Source organism: Manis javanica, chromosome 13, assembly GCF_040802235.1.
Source record: "Manis javanica isolate MJ-LG chromosome 13, MJ_LKY, whole genome shotgun sequence".
Classification (NCBI taxonomy): domain Eukaryota; kingdom Metazoa; phylum Chordata; class Mammalia; order Pholidota; family Manidae; genus Manis; species Manis javanica.
Window position 1 is genome coordinate 66,908,185 of NC_133168.1, and position 24,583 is coordinate 66,932,767.

The 24,583-nt window shown below is 40.7% G+C and overlaps 1 protein-coding gene across 7 annotated transcripts in view; it reads left to right on the top strand.

Moving 5' to 3' along the window:
* PLEKHG1 (pleckstrin homology and RhoGEF domain containing G1) overlaps positions 1-24,583 on the top strand; it is a 202,607-nt gene that overhangs the window by 131,762 nt on the left and 46,262 nt on the right. For all 7 annotated transcript variants that reach the window (XM_037022991.2, XM_017673936.3, XM_017673929.3 and 4 more), the window contains one exon: positions 17,385-17,485. In XM_037022991.2, the coding sequence (XP_036878886.2) occupies positions 17,385-17,485 (101 nt within the window). The remainder of the gene's footprint in view (positions 1-17,384; positions 17,486-24,583) is intronic.

The window sequence follows — 24,583 nt, forward strand, 5'->3', positions numbered from 1 at the left end:
TTTTACATTGTTGTGCAACTATCACCACCATCCATCTCCAGAACTTTTCTTTCAGCCCAAATAGAAACTGTGTACTCATTAACCACTAACTCTTCATTTCCCCCTCCCTTGGCCTCAGGCAATCACCGTTTACTTTATGTCTCTCTGAATTTGACTATGCCATATGAATGAAATCATATAGTATTTGTATAATGCCATAGAGGTGGAATCATTAGTATTCATCCTTCTGTGACTGGCTTTTTTCATTCAGTATGTCTTCAGGTTTCATCCGTGTTATAGCATGTATCAGAATTTTTTTTGCTTTTTTAAGGCTGAGTAATATGTCATTGTATGTATATACCATGTTTTGTTTACCCATTCATCTGCTAGTGGACACTTAGATTATTTTCAGTTGCACAAAATTGTTGATTAAGTAGATTCACACCAAATTATAGAAGTGCAAAATAACTCAGGAAGTTCTGACTGTGAAATCTGAAAGAATGAGGTTTGTTGGTGAGTCTTCTATTCCTGGCCCTCAGCACTGTGTGTGACACTTAAAGGGCTCTCAGTAAATATTTGTTGAATGAGTTATCTCGTTCTACCCAGTCACTTTTATAGGTGAGGAAATGAAGATCCAGGGACCCGAGTGATAACTCCAGCTGGATGCAAATCCTAGCTCTGTCCCTTCCTTTGATCTTAAACAATTATTTAACTTGTATAACCTGTGGTTTCTTCATCTTAAAATGAAAGCAATATTGCATCCCTCAATGGGCTTTGTGCAGATGAAATGAGGTAATGCCTGTAAAGTGCTTAGCACATTAGACCGGGCACAGCATGAGGACTCCACAGCAGATCGTGGTTCAAGCTCCAGACCCTGCAGCTAAGTATTGGCAGTGCAAAACTGTATTCAGGTCCTGTCTCCCAGACATTTCATTTAGAAACAACGGGATAAACACAAGAACTGTTTTGTGGGTGCCCTTACATACTAATTAAGGAGAGTTCTCATAAATACATGATAATCAAATTTTCTGGAACCATTACTCTTACTGCCCACTTTCCTATATCTCAGCCATCAACAAGGGTAAAATTGACTTGCGTATAAATATAGGTAGCCTGTTGAGGATGAGAAGTTGTCTCCTGCAAGCCCAGGGAGTCTATCTGGGCTCATCCATTTGTGATAATAGATGTCTTAATACTCTGGGACGCTCTTTCGCCAACTCCTGTTCTGAATATGTCTCTGAAGTTTCAAATCCTATTTGAAAAGGAATAAGGTAGAGAAGGTTACCGACAAAATGCACACATTTACTTAGTATTCAAAATCATCTAGAATATTCCACATTATCCAGAGTTTTTGAAAACTACTTTTGGTGAGAAAATCCACTAGGAGAAAAGTCCTACTTTAAAAATAGGAAAAAACAAAACATCAGAAAGTTCCCTTAGAGGAACACACAATTAACTGGTCGTCAGCTACATTTACACAGAGGACAGTAAGCCCTCATAAACACGTTCAAAGGGGCTATTCTTTGAGCAGTTAAAAACTATCACCTAAGAAATCTGGTTAGGAGGAGCAGCTAAAAAATAGGGCTCTTTCTCAACAGAGGCTGTGCTTAAGTATTATGTGGGGATCATTTACATCTTATGCACCCAAACTGCACTCTGGGATAAGGAAATCCCAGTTTCTAGGGGTGGCAGCAGTTTTCCTTAAACCTCTTCAGGTTCCAATAGGCAATCAACGTTGAGGTCCACTATCCTAAAGGAAATTTTTCCTCAATTATAAAGCAAATAGTAGACAATTTTAAATCAACACAGATTAACCTTTGTGGCATGTAACAAAATGATGAAAGGCTAAAATCTGTAAGAGATGAATGAAAATTGTGACTCTACCATTTCCCTGTGTGATCTTGGACAAGCTATAAAATGGGAATATATATAGATTGTTGTGCAAATAAGACTATCCATGCAAAATGCTTAGCACAGTGTTAAGCATGCAGTAAGCACTCAAATGAGAGTTATTTTTATATGATTATTAATATAATTGGTATTATTTGGGAAGGCCAATAATTGCTGGTAGGTTTTAAAATATCCTTTACTTTTGGGCTTGCTAATCTATGTTAAGGTATTTCTTCACAAAATCATTTCACTTTGCAATTTAGAAAAGGATATGCTATATCTTGTTGCAATGTTTAGTTCACATGACATACCTACATGTAACTGGAATTCATTTCCAGTATCATAAAGGGCTGCAATGGAGGAATGAAATTGTTTCCAGAATTTTGACTTGAGCTGAGTCACACTGAGGTAGGTTTAACAGAGCAGTGCTCTGGACTCAGTGCTGCCAGCCAGCTGTGGGCACATGGACCAACGGCCAGTCTGACCTCAGTTTCATCCTCTGTAAATGAGTCTAATTCAAAAAGTCAAAATCTAAAGATGACTAGAGATCACATCTCCTCCAGCCTCAGCTCTCAGAAATGTTACCAGAAAATAAGTAAGTCCTTTGAGCAGCCAAAATAGATATTTGAAATGCCAAACAGTGAATCCTGTGTCTTTTGCCCAAGGAGAGGCTCCAGGCTCTCACTAAGAGCCTATTTACCCTAGGTGTTTAAAATAAGCTTAATTATTTGGTTTCCTAGCCCACAGCAAAGGGAGAGGGTAGAAGGAGGTAGAAGTGAGAGCATTGAGGAGCCAGAGGAAAGAACTCCTTAGTAGATTAATTAATGTAAGGCCATTTAGAATGTGTGCAGACTCCCCTCCATCCCCTGGGTGAATTTTACTGTGACTTGTAGCCTGGACATCAGCAAAGCCCTTGCTAATGAGCCTGAAGAGCAAGAAAATTTTTCCTTATGTTTGGAATAGCATCTAACATATATCTATCATCTACTGTCTGACCTTCATAAACAAAGTGATTTCTTTCATTATAATAATTGACTTCTAAAATGTTTTTCACTGTTGTAAAATATACAGAACATAAAATTTACTATTTGAACCACTTTAGGTATACAATTCAGTGGCATTAAGCACATTCACAATGTTGTGCAAGCATCACCACATTTCTAGAACATTTTTATCATCCCAGACAGAAATCCTGTGCTCATTGCCCCTTCCTTCAGCCCCTGGCAACCTCCAATCTACTTTCTGTCTATGAATTTGCTAGAATCAAACAATATTTTGTCCTTCTGTGTCTGACTTATTTCACTTAAGGTAATGTTTCCAAGTTCATCCATGTCCTAGCATGTATCAGAATGTCATTAATTACCGTTAACTTTCAATACCTGGAGAAAATTCTTGTACAATAACTGTTCCCTTAACAAAAGTGAGAAGACACTGTATAAAAAGTGGGAATCACCTTTACTCTGTAAGGGGAAGAATTCAGAAATAATTAAAAGACCTGATGAGAAATTGCAAGTGTCTACCCAAAGCAAAATGGAATGCTTGTTCTAAATGTTAAAATTGTTTTGTTAAAGTAATATAAAACTATCTGTAATGATTCTTGTGCTTGAATCAACACACACACACACATACACACACACACACACACACACACACACACACACACACACACACACACACACACACACACACACACACACACACACACACAAAGTAGGCCACATTAAAAAAGGAAAGAGACTTGCAGCCTAAGTCTATGGTTTCAAATAACAATCACATTGAGGCAAAATTACTCCTGTTTTCTCTGCATGCTGCTGAAAGGACATTGAATGTGTGTGTCTGTGTGTGTGTTGAGGGGAGGCAAAGGGATTCATTTCTTTAAGCTACACTTTAAAATATTTTCTCCTGAAACAAGCCTTTTTTTCTCATTGGATGAAGAAGAAATGTTACAAGTGTTCCCTCAGTTTTAGAAAGAGGCTTAAAGTTATGCTGTTAACCTTTCACACAAGCTTTAAGTGGGAGATGGGTCCAAGGGGCGCTGGCGGCTTGCAGCAGCCCACAATAAACAGTCGCTGAAAAGACTGCTGCTTTTGTTCTGTTTTCCATAAAGCAGTGGATAAATCACTCAGCCCAGGGGTCTGTTTATAGCCTTGTCAATGATGTTCCAAATGCAAATGCAGGTAGAGAAAATGGTGGGAGTTAATCTAATTTGATTAGGGGAGCATTTCTTTTCTTGTGCAAAGGGGGAGTTAGGTGGGTGGGAAGAGGGTTAGAAACGAGTCTTCAAGAGGCTGTGGTTGTACAAATGCTGTCCCGGAGACAAAGGGAGGGGAGGGAGCCACTGAGGAATGCTGGGTCGGGTTACAATTCAATACAACTCTTGCCACTTCGCCAGAGTTTGGCCTGGGACTTGGTTAACCCTTGCCTTTCCAGACTGTGCTTCCCCAAGCCAGCAGACGGATCACTTCTAGGGGAATTTACTCCACGACTGCCCCTTCTGCAAACAGTAGTGCTGGGGATGCTAAGCCCTGGGAGTTGTTGATGTCAGTTTTGTTGGGGGAGAAGGAATACAGAGAAATTTTTATAATCAACTGTAAATTGATTACTCCAGCTTCCTTTATTATGGAATTATAATTGTTAGTGCCGGAGGAGCACCTCAGTCAGCCCAGGAGGGTGAGAAGGATCAGAGAAAGATTCCTGGGAAGAATCTTGAAGGAAGTGTTAGCCAGGTTTTGACAGCAGAGGGGACAGTCTTGGCAGTGAGAACAGAATATGTAAAGACTGTGAAGCATGAGAGGACAGGGCATTCCCAAAAATGCAAGGAGTGAGCGTCTGTGGCTTGCAGGGTAGGAGGAGGAAAGGAAGAGGAGCTAAGAAAGAAAGGTGGGCAGGGAGCAAGCCAGGAAGGAAGTCCCCTGCACTCGACCCAAGTGCTGAAGGCTGTCAGAGGTCATTGAAGCATTTTATGCAGGGACTGTAACATCAAAATTGAGTTTTAGGAAGATCACACTGGATTCATTCTGAAATGATAGAGGGGGTCAGAATCACAGCAGAGCGATTCGTTAGGACGTCCTTGCGTGGTCTCCGTGGGAGAACAAAACCAAGGCAGGGATGAGAGGGGAGGGGTCAGTTTCAAACGAGGGGTGGGAGACGCAGGGCTTGTCATTCAGGTGGACAAAGCGAGTGAGATGTCCCAGGTCTGGGAAACTTCAGAGTGTCAGGGGGCTTTGTCCAGCAGGCTCCCCTTGTCCACAGGGGATACGTTCCAAGACCCCCAGTGGATGCCTGAAACCTAGATACTACTGAGCCCCGTATGTACTGTTTTTTTTCCTATACATACAAACCTATGATAAACTTTGGTTTATAAATTCGTCACAAGAAGAGATTAACAGCAATAACGAATAATAGAACAACTATAGCAATATACAGTAATCAAAGTTATGTGAATGTGGTCTCTCTAAAAATATCCTCTTATACTGTACTCACCCCTCTTATGATGAGGTGAGACAATAAAATGACTCACGATGAGATTATCATAGGTATGTATGTATAGGAAAAAAACAGAGTGCATACAGGGTTCAGTAGTATCCAGGTTTCCGGCATCCACTGGGGTTCTTGGAACGTATCCCCTGTGGACAAGGGGAGCCTGCTGGACGAAGTCCCCCTGAAGTCAGGTGCGTGATGTGGCCCTGTGAATCCGCGTTAGGCTGCTCTTGACCTTCTCACTCTCCTTCAGAAGGAGGTCAGCTGCTTCCCATTTCTGGAGCATCGTGTGCTTCCCAGCCACAGTTGACCTCAGTAACTGAAACCACAGAAATTGGACCAGTGTGCCCTGTGTCCCTCCAACAGTCTTCAGACCCTGTCCCAGCAATGACAGTGAAAAACAAACTGTTCAAGTACATAGCCTTCCTACTGCACTGTGACCATCCAGGGCAGAGAAAGGTGGTGGGGGACCTTTTCACTATGATTTGTCAGTATGCAGATGGAGTTAATTTGCTTTTGAACCAAAAGAGGTTCCAATCTGGCCACTTCCCTGCTCTTTTGCGGAGGCTGTGGAGGCAACTGGGACACAAAGGCTGCACCGCAGCCACTGCTATCAGAACGAAGAGGAGAGGTGGGTACTGGGTCATCCTTACTCACCAGTGGAAGCAGTGGGGTCTCAGCAAGGCCAATAACCCACCGAGGTTGGGCTCCCAGACCCAGGCCGTCTGCCCTGCCGCCTGCTCACCTTCCTCCACTTTGCAGTGGCAGCTGAGGCCCTCACAGGGACCTGCTCTCCTTTTCTCAGATAAATCCAAAAGCAGATTTCCAGCCGATGGAAACCATGTCTACTCCAAAAGAAAGCATGTAGTATACTTCCCTTTCAGATTGTAAAATTGCTGCTGTAGAAATTCTTCAGACACAGTCTCTTGAAAAACCACTTATGGAAACCTCATCTTATGAGGTCAGTCTGCCTCCTTCCCCCTCTTCCTCACCCTCAGTTCTAAGTAGCAAGATGACCATGGATACTGTGCTTTAGACTTAGGAGAGGAGAACAGTCAGTTTCCCCTCAATCACGCATCTCATCCTGTGGGTGAGAATTGGAACCTGGCCTCCAGGACAACAGAAGGATATCTTTGAATTTGCCCCATTCAAGAGGCCCAGCACTCTGAGAGAGTCTGGTTGCTGGGGAACGTCCCATCATGAAGGTGCACCTGCACCCCCATTTTACTTTGTGCACAGTGCCTCTCCCTGCTTCCCTACAGCTCACCAAGCCCTTGACTGTTTCTGTGTCAATAAATAACTTCTGGGTAAGATTTTACTGTGATGAGATCAACAACGGTATAGCCAGAGAAGCAGTAAGATATGTCCTTAGGGCTACTCATTGTTTTTGATACAATGAACGGAACAAATTAGCCTATATATTTCCATATTTAGCAGCAAATTACGTAATGCCGCCAAAGTATAATCACATTCATTCGGGTTGAAACACTACCCATGAAAAGAGCAGACCTTGTGTAGATTCTTTATTTGAACATATACAGCATCAGTGCATTGCAATTTTCAAGTAGAATAGCTCAACCTGGAGGGTCACTATCAATCTGTGCAACTCAGTAGGTGGGAAGGAGAACTAATGTCCTCCAGCTTTTTCCTCTTGCTAGTTAATATTAGCCAAGTAGCCCCTGTCTTTTGGCCTGGTGGAAACTATTTTGTTTTAGGGTTAGAATTCCAAGTAAATTAACACAAATCGCACTAAGGCTTTTGTCTCTAAGCCTTGTTTCTTGGCCATCCAGTGAATGCTATTTGAGCACCTACTGTATACAGACCAATGGCTATAAGAATTACCAATATTACAATTCCTGTCCCAGTAAAAGAGACTTGCAATGAGTTATTCCAACTCATTAAATAAGCCATATAGCTAATTACTGTCCAATATATTATTAGGTTAAGCATTTAGTGACTGGTGGTGTATATGTGACAAACTTGTTTTAATGGGCCATTATTTGGTGTGTTTATTTCAAAATCTCTGGTCCTCTAGAATTAAGAGTGAAGTGTGAACAGTGATTTGATTTGTTAACTGGAAATGTTTTTGCTACAGAAGTCAGTGCCCACATTTTAATGTTGAGTGAAGCCTTTTATGCCATAGGTGCACCAATGTGATGTGCAGAGCTCCGTAAAAGGAAGAGCACGACTGGGATCTAGGCTGACTGTTGTGCAAAATTTGTGCCAGAAGTCACTTAATAAGCTTACTACTTATACACACTCTTTTGTGAAACAGTAAAACACCTGACACAATCACTTATCCACAATTATAAGGAAGCTTTCCTCTGCAGGTCCTGCACCTCTACATACATTCCATTTCAGTACATCAACCTCTTCCTCTGATAAAAGCCATGCGTCAGACCTGCTGTTTCGCTCTTCATTTCTGATTGATCTTCATTTTATAGCAGTTCCTAATTCTATAGCTTTTAAATGCTCTGCTTTCCAGGCTTTCCATTATGTAAATTTTTTTAAATATACTTCAAAGCATGGCACTGGGAGAGCTGGAAGAATTCATTTGTAGTGATTCCGCATGACTGGTTTTGTAAAAGCGTGTGTTCCTGGGGGAGAGCTATGTAGAGGCATGCAAATAAAGAGAGTGGAATGACTGACCATGGGGTGAAGTGGGATGTTCTGAAGAGCAGAGAGCCATGCACCAGTGAGAGAGAAGGAAGAGAATTTGTGAACAGGAAGGAAAGACATAAGCCATTGTTGAAAGTAAAGTGGCAGGTGGTTGGAAGCTGATGTGCGTGGCTGATGGAAAAGTGTGTCCTGGGCTGTGTGCTGATGAACCCACGAAGGACTAGGTTTGGCGTTGTGAGTGGACTGATACCAGTTCAGGTACAGGATGTGATGATCCTGGCACTTGGCAGGTGCCTAGTAATGCGAGTTCTCTTTCATAGACTTCTACCTCATGCCTAATACAAACCACATTTGGTCCCAAAGTCAGCAGGAAGCCTCTCCTATTTAAAGATCCTGCTTTAAGGATGAATGCCTTTGAAGCGGTAGTGCAGGCTTTCAGTGCTCAAGCTATAGTCCCCTGGTCCTGGTTTGAATCTGACAGTCACTCTCTGTGTGACCTTGGGGAGTGATGGAACCTTTCTAACCTTGATAAAATGGAGTCACCACCTGGGGTTGCTGTGAAGCTTAAATGAGATAATGCTTATGAAGCAGAGAGCTCAGGACCTAGCAATAAATGTAAACATAACAATAGTAATAATAGTCAAGAGCAGTGAGGAGGAGTTAAACTTCAGATGATCTAATAATGTAAATTTATTTTACTGATCTTTTATTTTCTTTCCCATATAGAAAACGCTTTGCGCTTTACTTAATTTCCCTTAATTACTGTGTTTCAAATTACACCAACAGTACTATGATTATAATTTAGATGAATCAGTTTCTCATTTGCAGACACTTAAAACTGCGCCAGGATATCACGTCTGTCCTCCACCTCATCAGGCCGTGCCAGCTCCCTCTTTAAGGTTTATAGCCACCTCTAATTGTATCTGTCTGCTTCCTTACCTGGCTTGGAAACTGGAGAGTCAAAAGGCAGTGAAAAAACTATACTCTGTGAAGTCAACACAGCAAGGAGGCAAACAGAAAAGGAGAGCTGGAGGAAGTAGGGTGACCTTGAGGACTCACAGGTGTATAATAAATTTCCTCCACTTCCCCATCTCTGCAGCCTGCTGAGACCCTGGGGCGATGCTTTACTCTGGCAAACTGGTTCTGGCAAATTGTCTGCTTGCCCATTTTGAACATTTTAAACATACATTATAGTTATGTACATTCAATAAGAACATAGATCATCCCAGAAATACTTTTTTTTCTCTCTTTTGGGAGCTAGAAATAGTGATCACATTTAAGAGTACAGAAAAAAAAGCAATGAAGTAAGAATGGTTTCAAATAAGAAGGGAAAAGTATTTCAGCATGCAGCAGGACTTCATAGGTGTATGTTCCCCTCTTAAGAAGAGCTCTTGCCTATGAGAACATTGTCTACATAATTGGAAAACTCTAAGCACAATTTTTAAAGTAACATTTAACAAAGCAATAGAAAATTCAATTTTTCTGCTGTGTTATGATAGAAGGGACTCATCAGAAGATTTCTAATTGTTACAACTCAGAGCCATGTAAAAAATTAATTTTAGTGTTATATTTTTACCAGACTCCATTTAAATCATAACGTTTTTAGATTTATATTTATTTGTACACATTAAATTCCTCCTCTTAAAATCAATGTGGAGTGAATAAAAACAATCAATATCTATAATAGTTATCAGAAGTGTAGGAAAAGGTAGGCGTCTATTTGCTTTAAGAACTTTATAGATTCCTGCTAATCCTGTTTCTTAATATGTCATTAGATTACTATAGACAGCCAATTCATAAATGTTTTCTGCTTAAAGTCTTTGGGAAAAACCAAATATTCCTGATGGTCTTCAAGCAAAGACGTGTTCCCCCTCTCCTCACCACTGCTGCTGTAGGAGACTTCTGCCCTCCTCTGCCAGATCCTCCCCCCTTTCTAGACCAGCTGCCCCGTCTCCTCCCTGCCTGGAGCCTCCTCGCCCCCTTCTTCTGGGAGGGAAACGTGAAACAATAGCGGGGACTGAACAGGCGCATGTATCATTTGTCACGGCTTAACAAGAAGGCCATTCCTGACATTTTTTACTGATGTCTTATGTATTGTAAGTATTATAGAAGGTAGATGAGGCTGAAACCTCCCAGTTTTTAAAAATAATTTTATACTTAAATATCTCAGAACCATTAACACCGACTTAACACGTACCACCAATTAAGATCAGCCTCTATACCGTCAATTAGGAAAACTCTGAATGAGATCTGATACCGTGTCAGCAACAGAAGCTGCTCTTAACTTTGATTCAGGTCACGTCTCTCTCCCCTTCCCCCTCCCTCCCTCCCCCTGCTCCCCTTTACCCCCCAGTGTGCACGTGTGTCTTCCTCTCTTCCCCTCTTTTCCTCCCTGCTCTTTATTCTCCCCTTCCACCTCCCGTCCCTCCCATTCCCCCTTTCTCCCCCACCCCCAACAATGTTGGCAGAAGATCTTGTTGCCTTGAGGATGAAATGTGTTTTCAGCATAGCGCTCTCTCGGTGTGAGGGGCTGTTCCATAGACTTAGGGAAACCCCTGCCCCGCAGATAAGAGCTCTGTTCCAGCTGGATGGCGTGGCCAGAGACCCCCCAGCACCCCTTTCTTTGGCTGTGCCTTCTTCCCCCATGGATGTAGATAGAAAAAGAAAAGAGATTACCTTGAAGATTAGACTTCTGACACTTTATCTGCAGGCCACAGCGGGAAATTTTTACTATGAAACTATGTTCCGTGGCTTATTTGGAAGAAAGACAAAGGATTTCTTTAATTTGAAAATGTGTTCTTCTATAGTTCCACCGCACACTTAAAATAATTCTTATAACACTTAAATTGTTATGACTTCTACATGCCTTTCTCCCTCCCTGGCTGTGAACACCTCGAGGAACCAGAATCCCATCTTACTCATTTCTGAATGCTCTCCCCTTTTCACCCAGTGGCCAGCACATTGGAGATGCCCCCCAAATCTTTATTAAGCCTATTATAATAAAACTATTGCATGAAATACAATGCAGCCATTATAAAGAATAAGAAAGAATTGTATTTACATATAGGAATTATGTGTATTTTCATACAATAAGGGAAAAAAAACAAAGTTGTGAATTAAGTGCAGAATCTCATTTTTGACAGATATAATGACACCCAGAACACAGCCCAGAGGATGCACCCCGCGTGAGTGACCGGGGTTACCTCTTCAGAGTGCCAGCTGCGGGGGGGGGACGAGGGCCCCTGAGGAGTTACAGGGAACTTTTTGCTTCATATGCTCTGCTTGTTAGAATTTAGTCTTCTGCAGCGTGAAACGAAGCTGCAGTCAGTTTGGCCACGCCCTGACCTCTTGGAGAGGCAGCGGCTGCTGCCCCAGGTCCCCAGGAGAGGGGCTCCCCTCTGTGCCCTGCCTCCCCCGTCATCCACTTGGACTCTGATGGTCGCCTTCTGTCTTCTCCAGTGCTCAGCATTGCTGGCTCTTTCCTTCTTGTCATTCCAGACTTCCTCCCCCACCTTGTCCTTCCCTACACCTACCACCAGCCGGTTCACAGATGGGTGCATGGATGGATGGATAGACAGATGGACAGATAAACTGATAATCACCCCTGGTTCAACTCTTCCAATTACTGCCCTACCACTCTCCTTCCTTTATAGCCCAGCATCTCAAAATGTATACTCCCTCTTCCCTACTTACAAATCCATCTGCACCTCTTTCTAGTCACTGGCCTCAGGACTCCATTCGCCCTTCAGTTCCCATGAGCTTGTTTCTGGAAGAGATGGCAAGTGCGTTCTTCTCTCTGTGCTCCAAGATCTGTGGGACCCCATGAGGCCTCTCACCACTGCCCGCACATAGGGGTGCAGTCCCAGCAGGATGAGTCACAGAGTTCTGCGCTGCCCAAGGCCTTGTGGCTCGGGATCTGTACCGCTGATTGCCATTGCAAGGGCCCTGTGGTGCCTAAACCGCTGCAGACTTCTTGGAGGTCCCTGGCCTGCTGACTCTCTCCATGTTTGCCACTTGTCAGCACTGAGGTTCTCTAAAGCTGCTTTCTCAGGATCAGGAGCTTGGTGTGGCCCTGGACCCTGAAGCATGGGAGTGTATTTTGGCCCTGCCGTTCAGCCGGTGCCACATGAGACAAAGCCAAAAGCTGCACCGTGTACCACTTCCAGCTCCACACACAGTCTCTGAGCAGACCGTTCTGTTTCTTTCCAGACTCTGCACCCTACAGCCTCTCCCAGCAGGCATCCTACAGTCACTCCAGTCTTCACCCATGCCCGTCACCCTGTCTTCACCCCCAGGCTTCTCTTTAGTTCCCTGAGGAGTGGGAAGAGGTAGTGCAGGAGTGGGATTTGGTCCGGGGCTGGCGATTCTGAACCAGTCGCATCTGTCGTGATGGTCCCTAAGGGCACTGTGTGTGCAGGGGCAATGCCTGGGAAAGGAAACCATATTTCTTCTCAGAGCTTCCTCTAACAAGTACAGGGTGAGCAAGCCCAAGTCCCAGGAAGACCCCGTGTGTAGATGTGCTATGCCAAAAGGTGAACCTTGTCTCCGTCTTACCGCAGAAGTGTGTAAATATCTGGGTGTGAGGAAGTCCAGTACAGAGGGTCCCAGGGAGCCAGCAAGGCCTACGTTGGCCGTTTGGAGGCCCCTGCAGGCTCAGCAGGAGCCTGTCTTACCTCACCAGCCTCCCCGGAAGAAATCTGAAAGAAGGTCAAAGTCGGCGGGTCCTTCTCCGCAGAGGAAGCAGCCCAGCTCTCCCTGCTGCAGCCAAGCGAACCAGGAGACCAGGATGTGAGCTCACCGCCTTTTGAATTGCTTGCTGCCAAGGTGGATGAGAAAGTGTTCTCCCTGGGAGCTCTGGGAACAGCACCCCCGCTCCTCAGGAAGAGAGGAGACCAGGCCGTCTTCTAAAAGCCAGCACCCCGCAATCCTTAAGCCCCGACCCTCACCCTGGACTGGCTCTCTTCTCTCTCCACATCCAGTAACGAGGCTCACCCCGTGGACAGTGTTGAGGACTGGGCTGGTCCAACTGGCCTCCCCACCCGCAGTTTTATACCTTGGTTCTGTTTTTTTTATTGATTCTGGGGTGTCTTTGGTCTCCTCACATCCTTCATGGGTGCTGCTTATAGAGCATGGAGAGGATCCATCATCAGCCACACCCTCCCAACCCCGCCCACGGGGCGCCCCGCCCTCAGGATCTGTGCGCAGGCGCACACCCTATTCTCACCCGTCCCCACTCCTATCCACGTCCTGACTACGCCTAAACTCGTTACCCTATGCCTCGGTTTTTTAATTTATTAATTTATTTTTCTCATCTTTCTGGATATTGCCATCTTCTTCCTATTCCTTTATGTGTACTCAGACTGCTGGTCATCCTCAAAGACTCAGCGCCCCCATCACGTCTCTGATGCCCCCCTTCTGCCCTGGATTTGACCACTTCGTTCGCTACATCTTTCGCTGTGAGCTGAGTATTTATCACTTGTGTGGCCTAAACACTGTATCGTGCTTATTTGTTTACATTTGTCTTTCAACTACACAGGGACTATTTGCGGGAAGGGCTCATATTTTATTCATTTTTTAAATTCCTAGTTTATAAAACAGACATTGGCATATGTTTTTATGTCCTTAAAAAAGGGGATCACAGTTTGTATGAATGAAGGTGAGTGTGCTTTTAAACTGTAAACTGGTGTATAAACATAAGTTAGTGTAGTATCAATAGCGCCCCAATGTAATATGTACAACTTGAAGGGCAGGTTTTTGAATAAACAGATGACTACTTTCTAGAAAAGGCAAAGGCGTTGGAGGAACAGAAAAAGATGCTTCTTCCAAAATAAAGGGTTTTTTTTCCCTCCAAAAACACTTACATAGGTGTTACATCAAAGGGCTTGGAATTTAGAAGTGCTAACAACAGAAACTAGACCAAAAAGGGCAAACCATAAAACCACTAGGTATACTTTTGAAATGTGAGCAAGAGGATTTAGCAACAGAACCTTTTTCACTTTGTTTCCATGATGGAACAATCTACAAGAGAGAAGCGCGGGAGAGTAGAGAGGGCATATAAAGTAATGATAGACTCTACAATTCTAAATCAATCTTTTCCTTCTTATGATCTCTCTTCATTATCATGTTAAACAGGTTATCACTTAAAACATTTTAGATGTTATTTTAGGGGAAGAGGGAGGTGGGGGAATAAGTAAGAGATATTAATTACTTCCTTCAGGGCATCTTAGAGAAATTAGACAAGCTACCCAGGACATTGAATTTGAATCTGAATTTGAATTCTGTCCCAGATTCCACAGCATCTCTGCAGGATGGTTATCTATACCAGGGCTTTTCAAACCATCTATAGTGGTGGTGGTGGTGGTGGTGGTGGTGTGTGTGTGTGTGTGTGGTGGTGGTGGTGGTGGTGGTGGTGTGTGTGTGTGTGTGTGTTTCCAGTTAGCCACGCATATTTATCATTAGATTCAACAGATCTTCTTCGTCAAAATGCCATCAAAGCTTCCACATGCTTACTGCCGGTTTCCTCACTTGCTGCAAATCAGTAACAGTCTGCAAACTGACTCTTGTCCATTTGCCACACTTTAAATAGCGCGCATGAGACTTGACTTGGATATTTTCAATAACAGACATTACAAGGAATGAAAAAGTTAATGAGAGGAAGACACTGGTTTACAAATCTTACTTACCATGGTGGAGATCTTTAGGACATAAATTGATTAGAAAAGAAATACATCAGATAAAGTTTAAAATCGTATAATAGAATTTTTTTTAAATAGTGAAAAGTTGTTTTTTTGTGTTTATCCCATCCCCTCTCACCCAAAAGTAGAATGAATTCTTTGATCCGAGAATAATTGTTCTCAGTGCGAACGTTTTAAATTGATCCTTCTTTTTAACTGCTGGGTTGGCACAGGTGCTGACATCAAGCCAATAAAATTAATAAGCAGCATGACAGGCTCTAATAAATTTCATTGGTGTCTTTACTCTGTCATTTGAGCACAGAATAGACTGTTATCACTGAGCTTCAAACCTCTCATTTTGGCTTCAGATGATTACAGCTGCTAATACAGGGCAGGCTATGTGGTAGTTTTCAGTCACTGGTTTAGAGTTAAAGTATAAATTTAAAAGACTTAATTATGATCAGTGGGGGGTAACAAGTTGTGGCCATATGACTTTGATCTGTTTTCTAGAGTGGCCTAAAAAAATTTGACTCCCACAATCTATTTTCTCAACAATTTCAAAAAACAAGCAGCCTTAAAAACCTAGTTTCTCTACCACCGACTCTGGGGCTTTGAAACTCTTTCCTTTGGAGATGGGCCATCATTTGTTGGAAGTGGGCCATGGTTCTTTGTCTCTAAACCCAGATGAAATTCTTTAAGCCCCTTAACCCAATCTTTCCCTTACATGAAGAATTTAGTATCAGGTTTCTGCAAATGAACAAGCTTCGCACTTCAAGTGTGAAAAAGGATTATTTGTTTTCTTGTTAAGTCCCACTGCAGGCAGCCAGGTGAATTTGGCATGTATACATCCTCTCTGTCCCATCCTTCATCTTGCTCTTTGGTGTGGATCATGCTTATACATATCCTTCTGTTTTACTTTATAATTTTGTACCCATCTATAACTTCTTTTTTACCTTCTTAATTTTGTATGTGTGTCCTTTAAAATGGTGGTCAAAGGATTAAACAGCAATCAAATAAGCATTCAGTGCAAGTTAAATATGAGCCCTTCTTTTGGTACCATGGAATTTTATGTAAATATCAGAGAATACATGTTTTCTAAGGCAGTGTAAGTTAAGTTTACATGTTCAAAACATACTCTTATTTCAATTCTAGCCTTCTTTAGCATTTTTTATTTGGGCTACTAACTTTATATGCAGATATTTAAGCTCCTTATAATTACTCCATTCATAAGAGTAAGGAGTTGGGTCTTGCTAGTGTGGGTGGGCGATGCCAGTGACACTTGTGAATCTAATTACTTAGTGAGATGATCACTTTCTTAAGAAACGATGTTACCACAAAGCTTATTAAAGGGAAAAAACAGGTTATGCACATTGGCTCATGCACGTCAATGATTTGCGTCTTAAAGACCTGGACTGGTGGGTTATTTGATGCCGTCTGTGAAATGTGCTACTGAGAAGGTTAACAATGCAGCCCTGACTGTTTTCATTTGAAGACCATAAGGGCCTGAGAGAATGAATGTGGCTTATTAAAAGAGAAGATGCGATTAACTGATGGTTCTTAAATTTCAGTTTCTCCTTTCACTAGTTGCACCTAAATACTATTGTGTTTGTGGCTGGACATTGGAATGTGCTTCTAGCGCTGGGTTGTTAAGGCCTGGCTGGCTTATCACTGGGGTGCTTCCTCCAAACGCTGCAGAGCGCTGTGTGACGTTTGGTAGAGGGCCATAGTACATTGTTCAGCCCAGGGCAAGGGACTGCATTTGTTTTTTATTTTACGTTATTTCAGCTGTTTTCACTGTTTCCTTTATTGTTTTCTTGCCTCCTACAGTGTTCTTTTTCAAGCATTGCTGCGGGGTGGGGGAACACTCAGTTATGAGCTCTTTAGCACACAGGGAGGAAGGCGGCTTTCTCCTCTCAGCAGCTCAAAGCGCTTCTAAACCACTTACACTCACTTACCTCACTCTGGGTCTGAGCCCACTTGAGCTCTGATTGGGAGCTCTGTTTTGTGTTAGAACTTATAAAATCAGGTTAAGTTTCCCATGGCTCCTTAACATAGCCAATTAGTGTAAGTGAGTAATGTGGGGTTTTTTTAAAGGATTTTTTTTTTATTAATTAGTATGTGGGGAAGAATTAATTTTACTTTACCAACAGAGAGCCTTCTGACTTAACGGTTATGTTTAAAACAATCCTGTCACTTTTTTCCCAGTTTTATTAGATATTGTATTAGTTTAAGGTATACAACATGATGATTTGATGTATGTTTAGATCATGAAATATTTACCACAGATTAGATAACATCCATCTCTTCACATGGTCAACAATTTTTTTTTCTTGTGATGAGAAATTTCAAATCTATATTTCTGGTTTCCCACTGTATAAACTTGAGTATCTTGCTAGTTTATAAATCAGTCAAGGAAACAGCAGATGATGTTGTTAAGCCAAAACCCTGACATTATCGATAACTATGGCCATGAAATAATATCCATCTAGGGAAGCTGTAATACATTTGGGGGGTAGATACATTAATGTATACCATCTTCTTTTTCCTTGCTGTAATTCTCTGTTCTGCAAATAGGTAAGTATTATCACCATAAATGAGAGACTCTGTATTCCGTAGTAGAGCTAATGAGCACATTTATATAAGCATTGCTGGAAACTGGTAGGAAAGATTGTTCTTGCCTAACTTAAAATGTCTTGAAGAAGGACAGGAGTGTTTAAGACATCCTTCCCATTGACTTCACAGGATTACCTTGACTGCATCAGCGACCAATCAAAATTCCCTCTGGGGACAGAAGAGAGGTCAGCCCTTTTTGGAAATATACAGGATATCTACCACTTCAATAGGTAAGTTAATACTCAAAAGATTGTTCTCACATAGATACTATAAATTTCTCTCAAATGAATACAGCCTAAGAAAACTTTACCTGTAACCCCTGATTTGACTTCGTAAATTTTTGTGGGCTATCGTGCCATGAGGTCTTCTACCTAGAAGCATCCTTGTTCTATACAACTCTCCGTTTTAAGACTCCATCCCACTCCACCCTCCTCGTAGAAAGACCTGTTTGCCTTGACAAAACTGGTATCTTCCTTCCACAACACAACACAACACAAAACTGGTATCTTCCTTCCACAACACAACACAACACGAGCAGGGCATCCAAAAATACGTACACGCTTGGGCTGCAGCATCAGCACCTACACTGGGTTTTCTCAAAGTTTTTCTACCTGGGAAGTGGGCAGGACACAGAAGGCACGCAATAAAGACTTTATCATAATGTACATTAACTCAAATTAAAATGACTGATTTGATTCAAACATGTGTTAAGTACCTACTATGTAGCAGCTCTGGGCTTAGAAAATTACCGTAGTGAATGAGACACAAGGGATGCTGAAAGAGAACAAGCAAATCCTTTGTTATATGTTATATATTGTGATGCCGCTTGGAAGACCAGGTAGTAGGCAGGTTCTGAGCACAGGCTGTGGTTTCCAGCTCATCTGGGTTTGCATCTCAGCTGAGCCATGTGTGTATCCTTGGGGAAGTCCTTAAATGGAGTGGAGTAACTGACCTTGTCACTTCAAGTCTGTACTCAAATCTTCCTTTCTCAGTGAAGCGTACCCAGCTTATACACACACCTTAGACACACATTCTGCTCTTTCTTTCTCTCCTGGACTTTTCTTGATTTCTAACATGTACAATTATCATTGGGTTAGATATTCTTTCTTTCCCCCTTACTCCCACTCACCCAACACTCCCTGAGGGCAGAGATCTGTCCTGCTTCGTGACTGCCTAAGTGCCTAAACAGTGCTGACCCACAGAAGGCACTCAGACTTTGGTGGAATGAATAGATGGAAATAATAGGAATATCTACTTCATTGTTATTGTGAAGCTTTGGTGAGATAATACACCTCAAGTGCCTGACTCAGTGCTAGATGAGGATAAGCTCCGAAATACTTGGAACCAGTGATGATGATGATTTTATTATAAAAGATCCCATTATACGGGGAAGGCAGTATAGCACAGAGAATACGAGTAGTGACTCTATAGCATCTTACTACATTGATGGACAGTGACTGTAATGGGGTATGTGGTGGGGACTTGATAATGGGGGGAATCTAGTAACCACAATATTGCTCATGTAATTGTATATTAATGATACCAAAATTTTTTAAAAATTAAAAAAAAAGATCCCATTATAAAAATCTATAATGCCCTGTCATTGTGTGATTCAGCTATAATACAAATTATAAATCCTACCTCTCTTTGCCTACTGAAAGTGGTATATGTGAGCCTTCTTTGAACACCTGGTTTTGTCAAATCTCCATCATATTATTATTTTATTTTATTTAAAATTTTATTTTATTTCTAAAAATTTCTTACGCAATTTTTACAGTTGAATTATTTGTACTATTTTGTGTCTATTCATTTTATTTGCTTTTAAATCTGGCTCTAAATTTAGAGCTCAAATGTCTTTGCTTTTATATTTAGTTAAGTAAGAGTACCGAGGTGACTTTTTATGTTAATGCCTCTTACAAATTCTTTACTATATACCCTACATCAGTTGATTTCAAAGGTATAACTATCTGGTAAACCTACGGTTGGGTCTTGAAATAATTTTAAAGTTTCTATTATTAGTTGAGGTCCAGGTTTTTCAACATAATATAATATTGTGACGAATGGAGCAAGATTTAAATCTGTAAAATTAAAGTGGGAAAAAAGAAAACATTTTCATGCTGGCCTGAAAAATTGAGCCGACTAGATTTTGTTTTTCAGGAAATATTTCCAAAATACAGTAAAGCATAGAGTAATATGATACACACCCATGACCCACCCTTACTCTGTCAAAGCCTTTCCCTGGGCCAGATTTGCTTTAGAAAGTCTTTAAAGCATAAGGACACTGTAAATAGTTTGGAAGCCCCTTATATACCCCTCCCAGTTGAATCCCACTCCGTGGAGAATGATACAGTGATGTGCTAGGAAACCAGTTCTCCAAGGCGAGGACAGGGGAGGGGGAAATCTAGGATTTACAGTGTTTGCACATTTCTATGGTATAAACATTCCATCACAGGTAATTTTAAGCTACTACCAAGATATCACTGAACACAGAATCAGGAAGAGGTGTGCAGAATTGGCTCAGGCGAGCCAGTGTGATCTGGCTCAGTTTACTAGCACAGCTGTAACTACTATCCAAAACTTGGCTGTTTCATTCCCAAGTATGATTTTGTTGCCATGACTATGTAAGTATTTATTTAAAACATACAACATGCTTCCACTTATTTCAAACATGTCATAAATTGTATCAACCTTTTACAATTTTTTTCACTCAACACTGTTTTTGAGATTTATAGCTCTACTTCATTGATTTTAACTGCAATATAATAGTCCACCAGAGGATCTATTACTTCACATTTTGCCTGCTGTATTAAGAATGAGCACCTTTTCTTGTTTCTTGGCCACTTAGATTTCTTCTTTGAATTTCTGGCTTATACCTATTGTCCATTTTTCTGTCAGGATATTTCTTTTCTTATTGTTGTATACAAGTTTTTGATGAATTTTGGCTAGTGATCTTTGTGGATTCTGTGAGTTGCAAATCATCTCCTAGTATGAGATTGTCTTTTAACTTTAATCATTGTCTTTGAAAAGAAATTGGATAATTTGTAAGTTTGACTACACCAAATAAATGTACTTTTGATAGTATGTGGATATGTATTTAAAAATTATCTACTATCTCAGGTCATAAATACACTCTCTTTTTCTAAAAGTCTTAATATTTTGCTTTGTTTTTAACTAAAATTGGAAGTCTGGCATATGGTAAGAAATACAGATTCTTATGTTCATGTGTCTAGCCAATGGTCCCATCACCACTGATTGAAAAGAACATCCTTTCCATGATGATTTGTAGTTCCATGTTCCTCCCACATGAAGTTTACATGTATGTATGGGCTTATTTCTGGGCTCTGTATTCTGTTCCATTAGTCTGTCCATCCCTGCCCCAGACCATGCGTTGTCTCCATAATTAAACCCACATTGCTCTTCTTCAACACAGGCTTAGCTTTTCTTGACTCTTTGCACTGTCAAGTAAATTTTTTTTATTAGTTTGTCAAGTTCATGAAGAACTCTGTTGGGATTTCTATTGGAATTATATTTAATTCATAGATTAATTTTGGCAGAAGGGACATCTTTACAATATCGAGTCATCCCATCTAAAAGCATATATCTCTTCAAGCCTTTTTAAAAAATGTTCCATAATAATGTTTTATAATTCTCCATCATATTCAAAAATGCAACTTCAAAATCTAATGCCTTTTGATGTTATTTTGACTAGACTATTTTTTCTATTTTTTAATTAACCATTATTTCATTTAGGTTTTTGATTTTTATATGTTGATACTATATCCAGTTAACTTCACTTCCCCAACTTTCCCATTAGTCTAATAGTAATTTATAAATTCTTTTGAATTTTCTACATAGACAGTGGTGTCTGAAAATGAGAACTATTGGTCTTCCTTTTAAGTTCTACTGCCTATGTTTTTTGCCTTGTTTATTGTTTTGGATAAGCCTTCCCATACAATGTCAACTAGATGTTAACATCCTTATCTTCCTTCCTTCCTTGCTTTAACAGCTTTACCATTAAGGATGATATTTTCTGTAGGATTTAGATAAACACTTTTTCCTATTTTGCTAAGATATTATAGATAGTGAATTTCATCAGATGCTTAATCTGACTTTAAGAAAATTAGCATGTGATTTTTCACCTTCAATTCATAATGTGGTACAGTATATTAATAGACATTCAGATTTGAATCACATATTTATTATTTTATGAAATCTTCCATCATGAAATGTTCTGTGATATAATTGATACTTCATTTTTATTTTCCTTTTTGTAGCCAAATTTCTTTCTCCCATAATCCCCATGATAGCCTAGAAATGGAAGTCTCTGGTTTGGTGTCTGGAAGGAATTCTCAGATGGTAAGGAAACTAGGTCAGTCAAAGGAAACACTTTCCCCATTTTAACTTGCCCCTAAAATCCCAAAACATTTTTTAATACTGCCAACAAAGAAAGAAATACCCAGCTGTTTTATACAGCACCCCTCTCTTGGAATAGGGAAGAGTTACCTAATTATAATTTGAACCTTTTTTTAAGACTGAAGGATGAGGAAATAGAGTTCATTCCTCCATATTGAGTTTCTATTTTTAAATTATTTTTTAATCAAATTAAAATTATCACCTTTCTTCTTTCCTTAAAAGATGAGAATAAAATTTCCCTTTTTCCTCCTTCTCTTTTTTCAGTTACCTGTTTTGAATTACTATTGTGTATAAAACACTGGGATAAGTCTAAGTGTAAGGATGACTGACACCCCTGTATAGCAGAGGTAGTAAGTCATACAGTCAAGGAAGGACGGCGTGCTTGGAGAGCTCTCAGGAGCATGCACTTAATTGTGCCTGAGGCGGCAAGTGAAAGCATCACAGAGCAAGGAACGTATGTTAAGACAAAAAAAAAAAAATTATTTGGGCCATGCTTTTTTCCCCCTCCCTTGAAATGTAATTTAGAAAATGAATTATGAGATACATATAACAATGAGGCAATGAAAGGTGGGGCAGTTATCTTTTCTTTCAGTGCATTTTCATGCCGCCAAAATGTCTTCAACTTCTGCACAATGGTAGAAATATTTTTACCCACAGGCTTTTTCCAAGTGGATTTTTCAAGGTCAGTGCTAATGTATTGATAAAATTAATTGAACATTTGATGCTCTTAATCTCACCCCATTTTCTGTTCTCACATACACATATCTCTCTGTGGAGGAACAAGTTAAAATGCCAGCTGATCCAGTTAGGTGGGTAGGAAAAGAAGTGGTGCAAGGGAAAAGTCTATTGCTGACCAGAAGGGAGAGGCCTCATTCCTGACTCTCATTCACTACATGGCAGCAGAATCTTCAGGGTCAAAATACAGTTCCTGCCTTCAGGTTCAAATCAGTGGCCAGAGAATATTTTACATGTAATATGTACTGTAAAAGAGAACAGTGTTTCTTCTAACTACCAACCCAAACAAGGGACGTGGGCTCAAGTAAGAAAACTGTATAGTTTTCTCCTCATAGTCCCATTTAAAAAGAAAGGAATATTTGAAACAATTGCTAAGGAAGAAGGGAAAATACCCAGAACCTAAAGGTAGGATGACTCTAATTTTAGCTCTGACTACAAAACATAATCTATGAGTCACTCTTTCCTGCTCATGCACCTTGAGGAGTTGCTCATTAGTTATACTGATGCAATGAAAAATCTAGGCCCCACCCACCTTCTTAGTCTGTAACTCTGGCAGGACAGTCCTGTTTCTGGTCTTTCTGGAGTATCTTCAGTGACTGACACACCACATTCCATGGCCCCATCTGTGCTCCCATAGTACATGGCCTCTTATCTGACAGTGAATCTTCTTCCTGCATCACCCCCATCCTGTTGTTCGCCAACCTCATCCCCCAGTGGCTTGCTTTCAGTACCTCACACAAAAACACGCTAAGTTCGTTCTGTCCTGGACTCACAATTGATTTCTTGAATGAGTTTCTTTGAACCCTCCCTGTGCTCAAATACCACCCCCTCAGCGTTCCAGTGAGCCACTGCCCATCCAGCCTCAGGTGCTCTCTGACACATTGCCCTATTTGCTTCTTATCACAGAGTATAATGTCCTATTGTGTAGGTTTTGGTTTCTGTTTTTCAGTAAAACCAATACTTCATTATTTTCACGTAAACATTTCTAATTCAGCAATAATGTGTGATGGTATGTGTTTCTATAGTAATTTTTTTTAGGTTTTGGGGTCTTTTTTTTTTTTTTAGCAAAATGGTTGTTGTAAATTTTAAATTGTTGTGTAAGAATACTTAACATGAATACCCTCTTAATAAACTTTTAAGTATACAATACATTATTGTTACCTCAGTACAATGTTTTACAGCAGATCTGTAGAATTTATTCATCTTGTTTAACTGAAAGCTTATGCAATTACTTAGAAACTTTTCCATTTCCCTCAACCCTCCAGTCCCTAGTAACCACCATTCTACTATTTGGTTCTGTGAGTTTGACTATTTTAAATTCCTTATATAAGTGGAGTCATGTAGTATTTTTAGTTCATGTCTGACTTATTTTACTTAGCACAACGTCCTCAGGGTTCATTCATACTATTGCATATTACACAATTTCCTTCTTTTTTAAGGCTGACTAATATTTCATTACATGTGTCTACCATCTTTTCTTTATCCACTCATGGACATTTAGGTTGTTTCCACATGTTGGCTACCATAAATAATGCTGCAGTGACACAGGAATGCTAATATCTCTTCAAGATCCTAATTTCAGTTGTTTTAGATAAATACCTGGAAATTGCTGGATAGTTTGATAGTTCTATCTTTAAGCTTTTGAAGAACTGCTTTCCATAGAGGCTGCACCATTTTGCATTCCCACTAGTAGTGCACAAGGGTTCCAGTTCCTCACATCTTCACCCACACTTGTCTTTTGTTTGATACTGTGTTGTTGATTTATTTAATTATTAACATTTATCATCCCTAATCAGAACATAATTGCCATAGGACAGGGCTTTTGTCCGTTATCTTTATCCTGTCACCTCCACACCTGAAAATAGGAGGTTTTCAATAATTACTGTTGAATGAGAGCAAACAAGGTGGGGGGCCAATAATATCAGGACGATAACCCTGATGACAAGAACATTAAAGAAGTCCCATTACTTTCTCCACACTGTTCCCATTTTCAGTATTTACCCTATTTTAGAAAAGGGCTCTAAAGGAAAGCTGGCCAGGTGACTCAAAACAAGACCTCCCAGGTAGACAAGGCCTCCCACTGAAGACACCACCAAGCAGTCTAGCCCGCAGCTTTCTTGAGTCGATCAGGAAACATATCTTTCAATAGATGTGTTTATAATAAAGTGCAGAACTGGGAT